Source organism: Ahaetulla prasina, chromosome 1, assembly GCF_028640845.1.
Source record: "Ahaetulla prasina isolate Xishuangbanna chromosome 1, ASM2864084v1, whole genome shotgun sequence".
Lineage (NCBI taxonomy): Eukaryota > Metazoa > Chordata > Lepidosauria > Squamata > Colubridae > Ahaetulla > Ahaetulla prasina.
The window spans coordinates 377,209,169-377,225,278 of record NC_080539.1 but is presented as its reverse complement, the minus strand read 5'-3'; the positions used below and the strand labels follow the sequence as shown (position 1 = coordinate 377,225,278).

At 39.9% G+C, this 16,110-nt stretch overlaps 1 protein-coding gene across 1 annotated transcript in view; it reads left to right on the top strand.

The window, feature by feature from the left end:
• The window catches only part of LOC131188699 (vomeronasal type-2 receptor 26-like), a 22,140-nt gene extending 6,972 nt beyond the window's left edge, over positions 1–15,168 (top strand). The window contains exons 2-4 of the mRNA XM_058164155.1: positions 7,148–7,439; positions 12,627–12,756; positions 14,264–15,168. Of these exons, the coding sequence (XP_058020138.1) occupies positions 7,148–7,439; positions 12,627–12,756; positions 14,264–15,168 (1,327 nt within the window). The remainder of the gene's footprint in view (positions 1–7,147; positions 7,440–12,626; positions 12,757–14,263) is intronic.
• The last annotated feature ends 942 nt before the right edge of the window (positions 15,169–16,110 follow it).

The following is a 16,110-nucleotide window of genomic DNA, read 5'->3' as shown; positions in this document are numbered from 1 at the left end:
CAAATAATTCTCAACACTGTCAAATATTTACTGAATCTGCACTATTAATCTTCTCATAGTTATCACCAATCTCTTTCCATTTATGACTGTATGACATAAACTGGTCTTATGATTTATATTGAATATTAATCATCAATTGGGAAAATGTTGTCCTTGATGAATCTTTTCTTTTATGTACACTGAGAGCATATGCACCAAGACAAATTCCTTGTGTGTCCAATCACACTTGGCCAATAAAAAATTCTATTCTATTCTATTCTATTCTATTCTATTCTATTCTATTCTATTCTATTCTATTCTATTCTATCTGGATTGATTGATTATTTATTTATTATAATTTATTTTATTGTTTAGTTTATTTATTATTTAGCTTATTTATTCTATTCTTTAGTTTATTATTTATTAGTTAATTTTATTATCTATGTAATTCTTTTGTTATTTATTTTTTAATTTTGTTTATTTATTTAATTTTTCATTTATTTCATTTTATTTTTTTAAATTTATTTAATTTCATATATTTATTTATTTTACTTCCTTACCTACTTATTTGTTGGATTTAAAAGATGCCGGAGTGGAAATGACTGAGAATAAAGAGTAAAAAGAACTAAGACCTGCAGAGAAAGGAGACCACCATCCGCTTTCACTGATTCCCTTTGAACATTCATTGTTTTAATCCTAAACTCCCAAAGGCCCCAGGGGATTACTGGCCTTCCGGAAAGGGTCAAGTCTGCTTTTCAGAGGAGGCGGCTGTGGGGCTGGTCAGAGCCCTGAATCCCCCTTTTAATTCATGTTTTAGTTAATTAATTGATCTTTTAATTAATGTTTCAATCATCTTTGCCTTTGAAATCTGAAATTGCACATGTCCTGTGACTTTAAAGTGTTGGACCAGGGAAGAAGTTGGTTCCTCTTTTTTGAATGAGTTCTTGTGTTCTTCAATGCGTGCACTTATTCTTCTGTTGGTTTGTCCAATGTATGTGGTGGGGCAGGCGGTGCATGGGATTTCATATACTCCTTGATTTTCTAACTCAATTTTGTCTTTGGGGTTTCTTAGGATGGTGGATATTTTTTGGTTTGTGCAGAATGCTGTCTTGATGTTGTGTTTGTGGAGGATCTTGCTGATTCTGTCTGTGGTGCCTTTTATATATGGGAGGAGGGCTGTGCCGTTTTCTTGTTCTCTGTCTTGGATTTTAGTGGGGGGTTCTTTTTGGATTAGCTTGGTAATCTTATTTCTTTGGAATCCATTGGATGTTAGTACGTTAGTGAGAGTGTCTAGTTCGGTTTTTAGGTGTTGTTCGTCAGCTAAGCATTTTGTTCTGGAGATGAGTGTCTTGGCTACGGAGTTGATCTGTGCTGGGTGGTGGTGTGAGAGTGCGTGCAGATAGCGGTTTGTGTGTGTTTTCTTCTGGTAGATGGTGTGTCCTAGGAGCCATTGGGTTTCTGTAGACTAAGACATCCAGGAAGGGAAGTTGGTTGTTAACTTCTGTTTCCATGGTGAACTGTATTTTGGGGTGTAGGCTATTGAGGTGTGTGAGGAAGTTGTCAAGTTTTTCTTTCCCGTGTGGCCAGATTATGAAGGTGTTGTCTACATATCTGAGCCAGAGTTTGGGTTTGTGATCAGATTTTTCTAGAGCTTGGGTTTCAAAGTGTTCCATGTAGAGATTGGCAATGACAGGTGAGAGGGGTGATCCCATGGGTGCTCCTTCTACTTGTTTGTATTTTTGTCCATTATAGATGAAGTATGTGTTGGATAGGCAGTGGTTGGTCAGATCTAGGATGTGCTTGGGGGGGGTTATATTTGTTTTGGATAGCTGTCAAGGCTTCTTTGATTGGCACTTGGGTGAAGAGGGATATGACATCAAAGCTCACGAGTAGGTCGCTGGGCTGTAAGTTTTGTTTCTTTATGATCTCTATGAACTGGAATGAGTTTTTTACGTGTGAGGTGATGGATATATATATATATATCAATGGATTCCAAAGAAATAAGATTACCAAGCTAATCCAAAAAGAACCCCCCACACAGGATGTCACCACCGCACATCCACCCAGAAAGCAGACCCAAACCCACACTGATCATGAAGCACGACCAAGGACCAGAAGCCAGACCGCAGCTGCAACATTAGCCATTTCAAACCCCTCCAATCCATTCATGCAGCAGACTGACACCCACTATGAAGATGTAGCACGACCACAAAGCCAAACAACAGCTATGCAGCTCACCAGCTCAAATCCCCCTGCAGCACAGACTAGACTGAGCACAACCAAGCCCCCACCAACACAGGACACACCCCCAGCCAATCAGAGCACAGAAAAACCCCCATCCAATCAGAGCACAGTCAAGCTCCCACCCAATCAGTTCAAACCCCCACTAGCAGTTAAAAGGAAGAAACAGCTGCGATCACACATTGCTCCCAGAAGCACGAAGCTGAAGCCTGAAGATGACGAATGAGACTTCACGTGAAATGTCGCCAAGACACTTCCAATTTTACGCGGAGAAAACCCGAATAACCAAAGACTTACATACAAACACCCGAAAACCTCAGAAAACTATATATATATATATATATATATATATATATATATATATATATATATATATATATATATATATCTATATATATATATATATATATATATATATATATATATATATATATATATGCTTTTGCCTCCTAATATTTACTCATATATATGTTTATATACTATATAATCTTTTTGTATGATACTTATATATATTGTTGTGACAAAATAAATAAATAAATAAATAAATAAACATTTACTTCAGTCAGTTGTCCAACTGACAGACTGAGAGACACAACTGTGGTTTCAGGAACAGGTTTTCCTCCTGTCAAAATGATAAAATTACTCCAGTATTATGGGGATAATGTGGGCATTTCCCTCTCCTGGGATTCCTCAAACACTAGTAATTCTTACTTCATCTCAGTGGATTTCCACAGATTAATCCACCCTAACCCTAAACAGGTTACACAGTGAAAACATGTTTATCTACAAGCTCTGAATACTATAGCAGGGTCCCTTTACAGTTGGTGCTTAGATGAATGCTTATCGTGAAGATTGAAAACTCCACTTGAACCCTCTGAAGTCACCAGAGCATCACAGTTCCTGCAAGACCCTCCTCTGACTTGCTCTAGGAAAAAAAGTCTCTTTCAGAGACCAAAGATTTCACTTTTAGTGTTGCTATGGACCAGTGGTAGGATTCAAGTAATTTAACAACCAGTTCTCTACCCTAATGATTTCTTCCAACAACCAGTTTGCCAAACTGCTCAGAACGTTAACAACCGGTTCTCCCAAAGTGGTGCGAACTGGCTGAATCTCATCACTGCTATGGACCTAGCCTGCAGCTGTCCAGATGGAGCTGAGGCCAAACTGCTTCTGGAGGAGAATTTTCAAAGAACAAAAAGACTATTATAGACCCAGAGATCTCATTATCGGTGGAAACCTACCTCTCTCCCTTACTAAAGGGAGTGAGCCTCCTGCTGATTGGGATACCTATTCTCTGTAAGTGTTTCTTGATTCTTTTTTTCTCAGGGCAGTGTGGAAAGGGAAGTTTTGAACACAGGGTAGACTTAAATCCCACTCGACTTCCGTTGATGTAGGAACTTCCTAGTTAGAAGACATTGATTCTCTTCGATGAATCAATCTGCCTCTAATCCCCTTTTCAAGCCCCCTGACTCTGAAAATAAACAAAATAGGTTTACTAAAAAAATAAAATAGGTTTATCTGAAAATAAACCTCTGATCTTAAACTAAGATTTATTGCTTGTGGTTTCCTCTTTGGGTTTTTTATTGGGGCATTTTTAACGACAAGTCCTATGGGAGAGGTTAGTGTCTAATTTTATCCCCCATCATCAGAGGTGGGTTTCAGCAGGTTCTGACCAGTTCTGGAGAACCGGTAGTGAAAATTTTGAGTAGTTTGGAGAACCAGTAAATACCACCTCTGACTGGCCCATCCCCCATCTACTCTCTGCCTCCTAATTCCCAGCTGATCAGGAGGAAAGGCAGATTTTGCAATAACCTTCCCCTGGAGTGTGCAGGGAATGGAAATTTTACAGTATACTTCCCCTGCCACGCCAACCAAGCCATGCCCACCAAGCCATGCCACGCCCACCAAGCCACACCCACAGAACCAGTAGTAAAAAACTTTGAAATTCACCACTGCCCGTCATGTTGGTACTTATAAACCACTTAGTCCATCCAAGTGTTTGTGTGATTGCCCAGACTTACTAGGGTACAACTGATTGTCAAGGGCCACCATTTTTTTTAATTTGCATTTATATCCCGCCCTTCTTCGAAGACTCATGCCTCATGAAGAGTTATACTATCCAAACAAACTATGGAAGAAGCCAAACTCCATGGTCAGTTTCACATAACTCAAACATCCAACTTCACCTTGACTCTCAACTACATCTGATCTGTGGATAAACAACAAGGATCCCCAAATCATTTTTCTTTATCTGATGTATTGCTCAGTACATAGGAAAAATGTTTTTCCTTGCAATTGTCAGAAGAACGGTAATTTCTAATTATTATTATTATTTATTATATTTGTATACCGCCCTTCTCCCGAAGGACTTAGGGCGGTTCACAGCCAGTAAAAAACACAGTACATACAATACAAATTTAAAATCTATATAAAAAACTGATTCAATAACGGCCTAAAAATTTAAATACAATTTAAAACCCCGTTTAAAACCCTGATTAAAACCCTGAAATTAAAACTATGTTCAAGCTAGTCCTGCACGTCGAAACAACAGCGTCTTCAGCTCACGGCGGAAAGTCCGGAGGTCGGGGAGTTGACGAAGCCCTGGAGGCACCTCAATCCAGAGGGTGGGAGGCCCCACAGAGAAGGCCCTCCCCCTGGAGGTCGCCAGCCGACATTGTTTGGCTGACGGTATCCGGAGGAGGCCCTCTCTGTGAGAGCGCACTGGTCGGTGTGAGGCTACTAGTGGCAGTAGGAGGTCCCTAATGTATCCCCTTTGGATTTCTACCCATGAAGATCATCTGAGATAAAACCTGCTTTAAAATATATACTAGGAGTTCTCTCAGTGGAGGCAGGACATATCACCTTGCCTTGTGTTGCAAAGAGCGAACTTCAGGGTTTGGTGAGACTCGGCTAGCCTTAGTTTCCTCTTTGGTCACAGGCCATACACAGGTAAGAGGAAGCACGGTTGGTATAACTTTGCTTTGGGGCCATTCAGGTGGCACGACTATCTCTTTTGTGCTAAAGCTCTGCTGAGATTTCAAGGGCTCCCTGCAATTCAACTTCTGCAAAAAAAATAATACCCTCTTGATTTCTGATCTAGGAGGGAAGGTGAAAAGAATGACTGGGCTGCCTCTCCTGCTGTTGTTGTTCTTCTGGCTCCTGCCTCCAACTTCTGCTAAGAAGATGCAAACTGGATGTGTGTTGACAAACACTTTACAGACTAAGAGAGAGTTTTACAGGCCTGGTGATGTCCTTATTGGTGGGAATTTCCCCCTGGGAACTAGACATGCATACTACTTCAAATCCTTTAAAAAAGACCCATCTTTATATCTGGAGAATATTTTGTAAGTTTCACCTAAGGGGGAAAGATGTAAATAATTATTTGGTTTGCTTTGTGTTTGGGGACTCTCTTCAAAAATACTTGCTCTAGGGATGTTTGCAACATTCACATCTTTGTGCTTTTCTCAATGAAGAACCAACTCATAAAATAGGCTAGAATTCTGAGTCTTTCCAGAACTCTTGATCAGAAAGCTCATACACCACTAAAAGTGAGGAAGGACAACACCTTAGAAACTCTGCTGGCCCAGTGAAGAAGTTGACTTGTAACATTTATTTTAATTTTATTTTATGTATTTATTTGTCACAGCAGTATATATAAGTGGAAGCAAGAAATAACTATACATAAATATAATCATAAGTATGTAATAACTATATGAAATTGGATACAAGCAAAGGGAACATTAGGACAGGAACGGTAGGCACGTTGGTGCTCTTATGCACGCCCCTTACAGACCTCTTAAGAATGGGGTGAGGTCAATAGTAGATAGTTTTTGGTTAAAGCTTTGGAGATTTTGGGAAGAGACCACAGAGTCTAAATTTTCGAAACCCAGGATTTCAAGTCTGGTGGCATAAGGTATTTTGTTGTGCTCAGAGGAGTGGATAACTCTTCTTGTAAAATATTTCTGGACACACTCAATTGTATTAATGTCCAAAATGAGGTATGGGTTCCAGACATGCGAGCTGTACTCAAGAATTGGTCTAGCAAATGTTTTATATGCTCTGGTTAGTAGTGTACTGTTTCTGGAGAAGAAGCTACGCAAGATTACAACTCTTAAAGCCTTTTTTGCGATGTAGTTGCAGTGGGCTTTGGCACTTAGATCATTTGATATGAAAACTCCCAGGTCTTTAACAGGGTGGGGGTCATCTACAAGGTAATGTCCATCGAGCTTGTATTTAGTGTTCAGATTCTTTTTTCCAATGTGTAAGACAGAGCATTTGCTGGTTGAGATTTGGAGTTACCAAGTTTTTGACCATTCCGACACAAAGTCAAGGTCTTTTTGAAGGGTAGCTGTATTGTCGGTAGTGTTAAATAGTTTAACATCGTCAGTGAAGAGAACACAATTACTTATAATATGGTCACAGAGATCATTAATGTATAATATGAAGAGTGTTGGTCCAAGAACACTGCCTTCGGACATAAATTCCTGATACAAAACTCAAAGATGAGGTCAATACTGGCATAATTTGGGTTGAATTTTAAATTGGGTATTCTTAATATTTTTAAATTTTTAAATCTAAATTTTAATAATCAGCCTTTAAAATTTGCTCTTTTTAAATGTTGTTTTAAATTGTATATATTTTGTTTTTATTTTGGCTGTACACCGCCCTGAGTCCTTCGGGAGAAGGGCGGTATAAAAATTTAAGTAAAAAAAAAAAAAAAATCCATTTACAGTGTGCAGGAGTTGTAAAAAAAATCCATCCATCTTGAAATCAGGATTGCTCGTAAATAGGGAAATGTACAAATGTACAAAACAAACCCAATGGAATTTGGGATTTCCTACTACAAAAGACATTGAAAAAATAAGCAGGATAAACTCCATCAACTCAAGCTTTCCTTAAAATCTCCCGAATGATTTTCTCACTGTAGAGTCGTATCCAAAAACTACCAGCAATTCATGGCCTTGGTGTTTGCAGTCACAGAGGTCAACAAGGATCTGGTTCTCCTCTCCAACATCACCCTTGGCTTCCATATCTATAGCAATTTTCAGTCTGAGATGGAAATTTCCATGATCAGCCTCTCCCTGCTCTCCACACGAGGCCAAATGGTTCCAGGTTATAAATGTGACAGGAAGGACCCTCTGCTCTCTGTCGTTGGAGATCTCAACCCCAGATCCTCCAGGCAGATGGCCTCCATCTTCAGTACCTTCAAGGTCCCACAGGTAAGGGAGCCTCATTGGATAGAGTATGGGGTAGAGAAACAACAAAGCAAACAGTGAAGCTAAAGGTGGAAACCAAAGTTGTTTTGGGGAACATATATTTATTTTTGTGTCGAGATGTTTTTATAGAAGCCAAAAGTGATAGATAATGGGATAGTTTTGCCAAGAGGAATTCCTTCCTAATCCATTCTTCATAAAAGTGTAGTGTAGTATAATCTCTGTATGTCACCACCAGGCAAAATACGTAACCTCTTCTTCCTAATATGTAATCCTTCTTCCTAAAAAGGCCAGAAAATTAAGCTTATCACCCAAAGTGAGCCAGGCGGGGCAATAATCCACATAATGATAACCCTTAAAATTTACTCTCTCAAGAATCTCACTTTCTCCAGCTTGGTGTTGGCTTTGAGTTCACTCAGGGAGAGAGAAGAGTTTATCCTTCCTTCTTCTGGATTAATCCCAGTGAATTTGCTCAGTATGTGGGTTTAGTCCGGCTGCTCCTGCATTTCCAGTGGAATTGGGTTGGACTTATTGCCCCTGAAAGTGAGAGTGGAGAACGTTTCGTCTCATCTCTGGTGCCAATGCTGAAGGAAAAGGAGATCTGCCTGGCCTTCACAGAAAAGTTAAAATTGAATTTTCTTACTATTCCAATGTTGAAAATACTGCATATTTTGGAGACTTGGTCTAAAGCTGAAGTGATTGTTCTATTTGGAGACCCCAATAGTCTTAAAAATGTACAGGTGGCAATGAGTGTCCATGAACATTTGAGAAAGACATCATTTCGGAAAGTTTGGATCTTAACTTCCCATTGGAAACTTAGTGTGGTGAGGAATCAAGACGTATCGAAAGTAGTAGAGCCCTTCCATGGGGCTTTGCATTTTAGGCCCCACACTGGGGATGTCTCAGAGTTCAGTCATTTTCTCCTGTCTTTAGACCCCTTGAAGCCACAGGGGGACTTCTTTCTCCCACCATGGTGGGAAAGGTTGTTTGGCTGCAGGTTGCACAAACCAGGCAGGATCCTTTCAAAGGGGAAGAAACAATGTACAGGAAAGGAGAATTTACAGAATCTACCTTCTTACGTTTTTGAAACAAGCATGGAAGGTGAGAGTTACAATATCTACAATGCCATTTATGCTGTGGCACACACATTACATGCAATGCACGGATCTGGAACACAACCAGCCATGATGAGGCTTGGAACGAGGATCTCAAATATTCAGTCATGGCAGGTAATCTCAGTGAGTTTTTATCTAGTCCTTAGATCCCTAGGTAGGAAACTACCTAGATTCAACAGTGAAAAAAATAAGGTTCTACATTTAGGCAAAAAAACCAAAATGCACAGGTACCGTATATGTGGTACCTTGCTCAATAGTAGTACCTGTGAGAGGGATCTTGGAGTCCTAGTGGACAACCATTTAGATATGAGCCAGCAGTGTGCAGCAGCTGCCAAAAAAGCCAACACAGTTCTGGGCTGCATAAACAGAGGGATAGAATCAAGATCACGTGAAGTGTTAGTGCCACTTTATAATGCCTTGGTAAGGCCACACTTGGAATATTGCATTCAGTTTTGGTCGCCACGATGTAAAAAAGATGTTGAGACTCTAGAAAGAGTGCAGAGAAGAGCAACAAAGATGATTAGGGGACTGGAGGCTAAAACATATGAAGAACGGTTGCAGGAACTGGGTATGTCTAGTTTAATAAAAAGAAGGACTAGGGGAGACATGATAGCAGTGTTCCAATATCTCAGGGGCTGCCACAAAGAAGAGGGAGTCGGGCTGTTCTCCAAAGCACCTGAGGGTAGAACAAGAAGCAATGGGTGGAAACTGATCAAGGAAAGAAGCAACTTAGAACTAAGGAGAAATTTCCTGACAGTTAGAACAATTAATAAGTGGAACGACTTGCCTGCAGAAGTTGTGAATGCTCCAACACTGGAAATTTTTAAGAAAATGTTGGATAACCATCTGACTGAGATGGTGTAGGGTTTCCTGCCTGGGCAGGGGGTTGGACTAGAAGGCCTCCAAGGTCCCTTCCAACTCTGTTGTTATATTATATTAGATGCATTTCTTGCATTACTTGCATGAAATATCTATATACTATCTATATGTTTTATTTGTAATTTTCCTTTAACAGCCATACATATTTTATTGACAGTGCATTGTCTGAGTCCATATACTTTTTACACAATGCTAATATAACAATACAATTAGATATACATAATCATAGTCTTCCAATGACATGCACATTGTAATTCTAGTAAATTCTATTATACATCTATTATACAAATGTAATATTATTTTCCCAATTTGTACGTTCTACTCCTCACCCTAATTTTTAATATAGTCCCCATTTTGAAAAGTATTTTGTCTCTATCCATCATCTCTTGTCCTTTTTTTAAAAAAAAATTCATCCGTTATTGACGTTTTAGTAGCTCTTTCATTGATTATCTATACGGCATCAATGTATCTAAGAAGAGATTAAGATAGCAATATTATTTTAAAAAACCCTGTCATTTGAATTAAGTGAGAGGATTTTGTTGAAAAGGGATAGATGGGGGGGAAACAGAAGTAAACCAAACCAATTGTTCATAAGATCAAAGAGCTTGCAATAAGTTATTATTATTATTATTATTATTATTTATTTGCATTTATATCCCGCCCTTCTCCGAAGACTCAGGGCGGCTTACACTATGTCAAGGAATAGTCTCCATCCATTTGTATATTATATCCAAAGTCAACTTATTGCCCCCAACAATCTGGGTCCTCATTTTACCTACCTTATAAAGGATGGAAGGCTGAGTCAACCTTGGGCCTGGTGGGACTTGAATCTGCAGTAATTGCAAGCAGCTGCTGTTAATAACAGACTGCATTAGCCTGGAAGGACATCAGTGGCTGCCTGAAAATCAGGTGTGACCACTCCAAGGAGAAGTGGGTCACCCCAGAGCATGACGACAATCTGGGTGCATTTGTGCAAGATGCTTTAACGGGTCAGTTGAAGTCCTACTCAGCGTTTTGTAGAACTTCCTCATTTTCTCAGTCTGTTGCCTGAATCCAATCTGTAAAAAGACACTCAATTCATTTTAATGTTAGTTTAGGTTACTTTGGCTTAGAATTCTTTGTGACTCCATCTCATTTTTTTAGTATGACCTTTCTTGTACTGCCTTGTTTGTTGTGTTAAGTCTCTGTCAACCTCAGCATATGGAGAAGAACTCAACATGGTCCTAATGGGTTCCTGATCTGAAATTCATCAGACTTTTCAACATCAAAGGCTCAATTATTCCTCTCTAGACCTATGAAGTGACAAACCAGGACAGGACATAACATAACATAATAACAGAGTTGGAAGGGACCTTGGATGTCTTGCCCAGGCAGGAAACCCTACACCATTTCAGACAAATGGCTATCCAACATTTTCTTAAAAACTTCCAGTGTTGGAGCATTCACAACTTCTGCAGGAAAGTCGTTCCACTTATTGATTGTTCTAACTGTCAGGAAATTTCTCCTTAGTTCTACATTGCTTCTCTCCTTGATTAATTTCCACCCATTGCTTCTTGTTCTACCCTCAGGTGCTTTGGAGAATAGTTTGACTCCCTCTTCTTTGTGACAACCCCTGAAATATTGGAACACTGCTATCCTGTCTCCCCTAGTCCTTCTTTTCATTAAACTAGACATACCCAGTTCCTGCAACCGTTCTTCATATGTTTTAGCCTCCAGTCCTCTAATCATCTTTGTTGCTCTTCTCTGCACTCTTTCTAGAGTCTCAACATCTTTTTTACATTGTGGCGACCAAAACTGAATCCACATAGAAGGACAAACCTTCTGCGTGGCCCCTCTTGGTCAGACCTACTTCTTCATTCTGTTCTCTTTGACTATCAGCTAGAGAAAGTCAGTGGAATTGTACAACTGTACAAAGGAGAATATTATAGCTCAGGGTTGAAATGAGGGGTCCTTGGTGCTCTTTGAGTTTGGTTGTTTTCTTGCAGACATTTCACAACCCAACTAAGCACCATCATCAGTGCTAGAAAGGAGTGAGATCACTATCAATGTTACCTAGTTTAGGTTATGAAATGTCTTCAAGAAAACAACCAGGCTCAGAGAGCATCAAGGATCCCGCAGTAATTATTTAATTGTTCCTAACATGCATTTGTTATTTACAAAACTATGAGCCCAAATAAAACTAAAAATCTAACCTGCCAAGTATCACAGAGCAAAACTACACAATTTGGAATATGGCATTAAAATGTTTGTATGTAGCTATCATTCTTGTTAAGACTGGAAGTGAAGAAGCCATGATACAAATATCCAATGATAAAGAGAATGTGGGGATGGAGCTGAATATCTGATGTTAGTTCTGGTTGCTTAGATCTCCATCAAGGGAACTCATTTAGCTTCTCAGATATAGACCCATCTCCTAGGCTGATGGCCATCACCTTGTGAAAGAAACCAGGATGTCCTATGTGTGGTCTTCAGCCAATTAGTACAGGTGTCTTTTCTGTCAGATTCTCCCCTATCTGAGGAACGTCGAGTTCAACAACACTGCTGGAGAGGAAGTCTCCTTCTCAGAGGGTGGATTGGTTTCTACTCGTTATGATCTTCTCAACTGGCTTTTCTTCCCCAATCAATCTTTTGTCCCCATGAAAGTTGGGCAAATAGATTCCTCGGTTTCCCCTGGACAAGATTTCACCATTAACTCCGATGAAATCATCTGGGTCACAAAGGTGAGCTGGAAGGAAACGCTACAAATTCAGCAAAGGATTCATTCACTGCAGGGAATGCATAACATCCTTTTAACTGGGAAACTGTTAAATTCAGGAATTTGATGAAAAAAACCCTGCTTTTGAGTTGAACACATTTTCGATTTGACTTCTGAAAAGTCCAAGATGGGGTAAGATGGTGAAGAATTCCTGCTCGAAACCCAGGACGCCATTAAGGAGGCAAGAATGATTTCCATGGACCATTTCCATTCAGTTGGATCCTCAGGATTCTCTCTTTTAGAAAAGCTGTAGCTCCATGTCACAAGCCATCCTTTGGTCCCATTTTCAATCTCCAGAGGCCATTGGTGGGTCAGGATTTCATTGGCTTATCCTGATTTCTGGTAAACCAATTCTTTTGAAGGCGTTCTAAAGATGGAAAGAGCAATGGACAAGCGAATAAATGAAGGATATTCATTGCTGGGTATCTCTCGTCTCTTTTTTAGAAGGTGCCCTTTGCCAGGTGTGGCATGAAGAGATGCCAGGCAGGAGAGAGGAGAAGAGTTCCAGAGGGCAAGCAAGTTTGCTGCTACCACTGTGACCCTTGTCCAGAAGGGACCATTTCTAATCAGACAGGTAGAGCAGACTTTAAATGAAGATATGCCAGGATCAAGGAAACCAGTGGAAAATGTTAATGTTGGCAGGATTTATGTGCTTCAATATATTCATATTTCTTTTCAGCAGAGCCTCTCAATTCATGAATCTAAACTATACTAGTAGGCCACTTTTCTTGCTCCTCATAAATTTAATACAAGTTGGTGTCAGGGTTCCAAGTAATACACCCATATCAAGCAAAACTCCAAGGCAGGTAGATTCCTCAAAGAATAGCTTTATTGGATATATCATATTGGCACAGATCTGGTGAAAACTGACAGTAAAGATTCCTGCGGTTTTCACCTAATTAAAAGTAAAAGTTTGTCACCTTCTCAAAACAATCAGTCTGGTGGCTCAACAGACTAAGCAGTCTGTTATTAACGCAGCTGCTTGCAATTACTGCAGGTTCAAGCCCCACCAGGCCCAAGGTTGACTCAGCCTTCCATCCTTTATAAGGTAGGTAAAATGAGGACCCAGATTGTTGGGGGCAATAAAAGTTGACTTTGTATATAATATACAAATGGATGAAGACTATTGCTTAACACAATGTAAGCCACCCTGAATCTTCGGAGAAGGGCGGGATATAAATTCAAATAATAATAAAAAAAACATGGTCCAATCATGGTGCTGTCTGGTTACCTGTCAACATCACTCCTCCTTCCTCTGACCTGGTGTGAGAATGTCCTTGGTTCCCAAGAGAAAACATTTTGTTTTGACTATCAAAATCCCAGCTATCTAAAATCCCCCCCCTCCCCGTCCTTCAGCTCCAGTGTGACAACGTTGAAGCTATCAAGATGGCTTTGGTCAGGTCAGCTTCAGTTGATTTTGGAGCACAATTCATGGGTTCCCTACTAGGCTTTCTACTCCTACTTTTATATCCTATCAGGAAAACGAGACCCCAATCTTTTTGTGAAAGAATGGGGTGTGAGATTCAAGCTTTAATTTTTATTAAACACCTGCCTCTTCTATCAGAACACTCAATCTCCCAGGAAATTCATAGGCCTGTCAGAGGCAGAGCAGAAACATCTATCTACATCTGCTAACCATTCCCTGCAAAAAAAGTTTGAACGAGTGGATTTGAGATATAAAGAAGAGATGAAGGGCCTCTGTGGCTCAGACTGGTAAGACAGTCTGTTATTAACAGCAGCTGCTTGCAATTACTGCAGGTTCAAGTCCCACCAGGCCCAAGGTTGACTCAGCCTTCCATCCTTTATAAGGTAGGTAAAATGAGGACCCAGATTGTTGGGGACAATAAAAGTTGACTTTGTATATAATATACAAATAGGATGAAGACTATTGCTTAACACTGTGTAAGCCACCCTGAGTCTTCGGAGAAGGGCAGGATATAAATACAAATAAAAATAAAAAAGATGTTGAGCCAAAGGACAGATCCGGTTTTTTGACAAACCTATTCTTTGCATTGTCAATATGGATGGATGATTTGCCCTTGTTGATCCACCGTGAAATTCACATTGACTCTTGTTTTCAGACGCAGCTCGCTGTGACTCCTGCCCAGAAGACCAATGTCCCAACAAGGACAAGAACCACTGCATTGCCAAGAAGATCCATTTCCTTTCCTATCATGACACCCTGGGATACAGTTTAGCATCTATTGCTCTTTTCCTCTCTGTGACCACGTCTGCAGTTCTGGTGATTTTCTCTAAAAATCTCAACACACCGATTGTCAAGGCCAACAACCGAGATCTTACCTACATCCTCCTGGTCTCCCTCCTGCTCTGCTTCCTTTGCTCCTTCCTCTTCATTGGTCGACCAGGGAAGCTCACATGTCTCTTCCGACAAACTGCCTTTGCCATTCTCTTTTCCGTTGCGGTTTCCTCTGTGTTGGCAAAAACTGTCATGGTGGTTCTGGCCTTCATGGCCACCAAGCCAGGGAACAGGACAAGGAAATTCTTAGGAAAACCATTGACTAACTCCATTGTCTTAGCCTGTCCCCTGATCCAGGCTGTTCTTTGTACCACCTGGCTGGTAACCTCTCCCCCATTTCCCAACTTTGATTTCCTCTCCTTAGTAGGAGAAACCATCTTGGAATGTAATGAAGGCTCAGCTTTGATGTTTTATGCTGTTCTCATCTATCTAGGTTTCCTGGCCCTCATCAGTTTCACAGTGGCCTTTCTGGCTAGGAAATTGCCTGACAGCTTTAATGAAACCAAGTTCATTACTTTCAGCATGCTGGTCTTTTACAGTGTTTGGATCACCTTCCTCCCCACCTACCTGAGCACCAAAGGGAAGTCCATGGTGGCCGTGGAGATCTTCTCCATCTTGGCCTCTGGGGCTGGTCTCTTGGCTTGCATATTTTTCCCCAAATGCTATATTATTCTATTTAAACCCAATCTGAATTGTAGAGAGAATATAATGAGGCACAAGGATCTCTGATTATAACCTCTGGTTATAAATATGAAACATTTATATTGACATCCAATTTACACACAGGTGATTCCAGATGGATTACAACATTAAAAATCACAATGTAAAAACCCATTCAAATGCCTCATTCTACCCCCATTTATTCAGGGATTGGGAGGTTTCATTTTGATTTTGGACATTTTTCAAATTGATCTCATTTCTTCAAAAAAAGAGGAAATGATGGAGGACTTGTCCCTTAAACAATTGGAAATCAAGTGATGTAACTAATATTAGAATGTCTGTTAATCTGCAACAATCACCCACTTTTTCCAGTAATGCTAGTTGTCTCAAACATCATAAACATTAATATTGGATATTTGGATATTAGTTTCCGAAATGATAGTTTCCCAATGTATTAATTTTAATCAAAATATATATTTAAGAATTTGTTTCACTATCAGTGTTTTTAAGCTTGTTTCTTTATACTTCCTGAGGCTTCAGTGAATTTTCTACTAACTTTTCTTTCAATTGACTATTAGGGTTTTTTTTTAAATTCTAGCATTGAAATGAACTGTATCATTTTATTCTCTATTAACTTGATTGAGAAACACTTGTTGTTGTTAGTTGTAAAGTCGTGTCCAACCCATCAAGACCCCATGGACAACACTTTTTTGTACTGTTCATGGGGTTTTCATGGCAAAGATACTGGAGTGGGTTGCCATTTCCTTCTCCAGTGGATCACGTTTGTCAGAACTCTCTGCTATGACCTGTCCGTCTTGGGTGTCCCTGCACAGCATAGCTCATAGCTTCATTAAGGTACGCAAGCCCCTTCACCACAACAAGGCAGTAATCCACAAAAGATAGGCTCAAGTTACAGAATGATCTTGACAGACTTGAACATTGGGCGCTATCTAACAAAATGAAATTCAACAGTGAAAAAAGTAAGGTTCTACATTTAGGCCAAAAAAACAA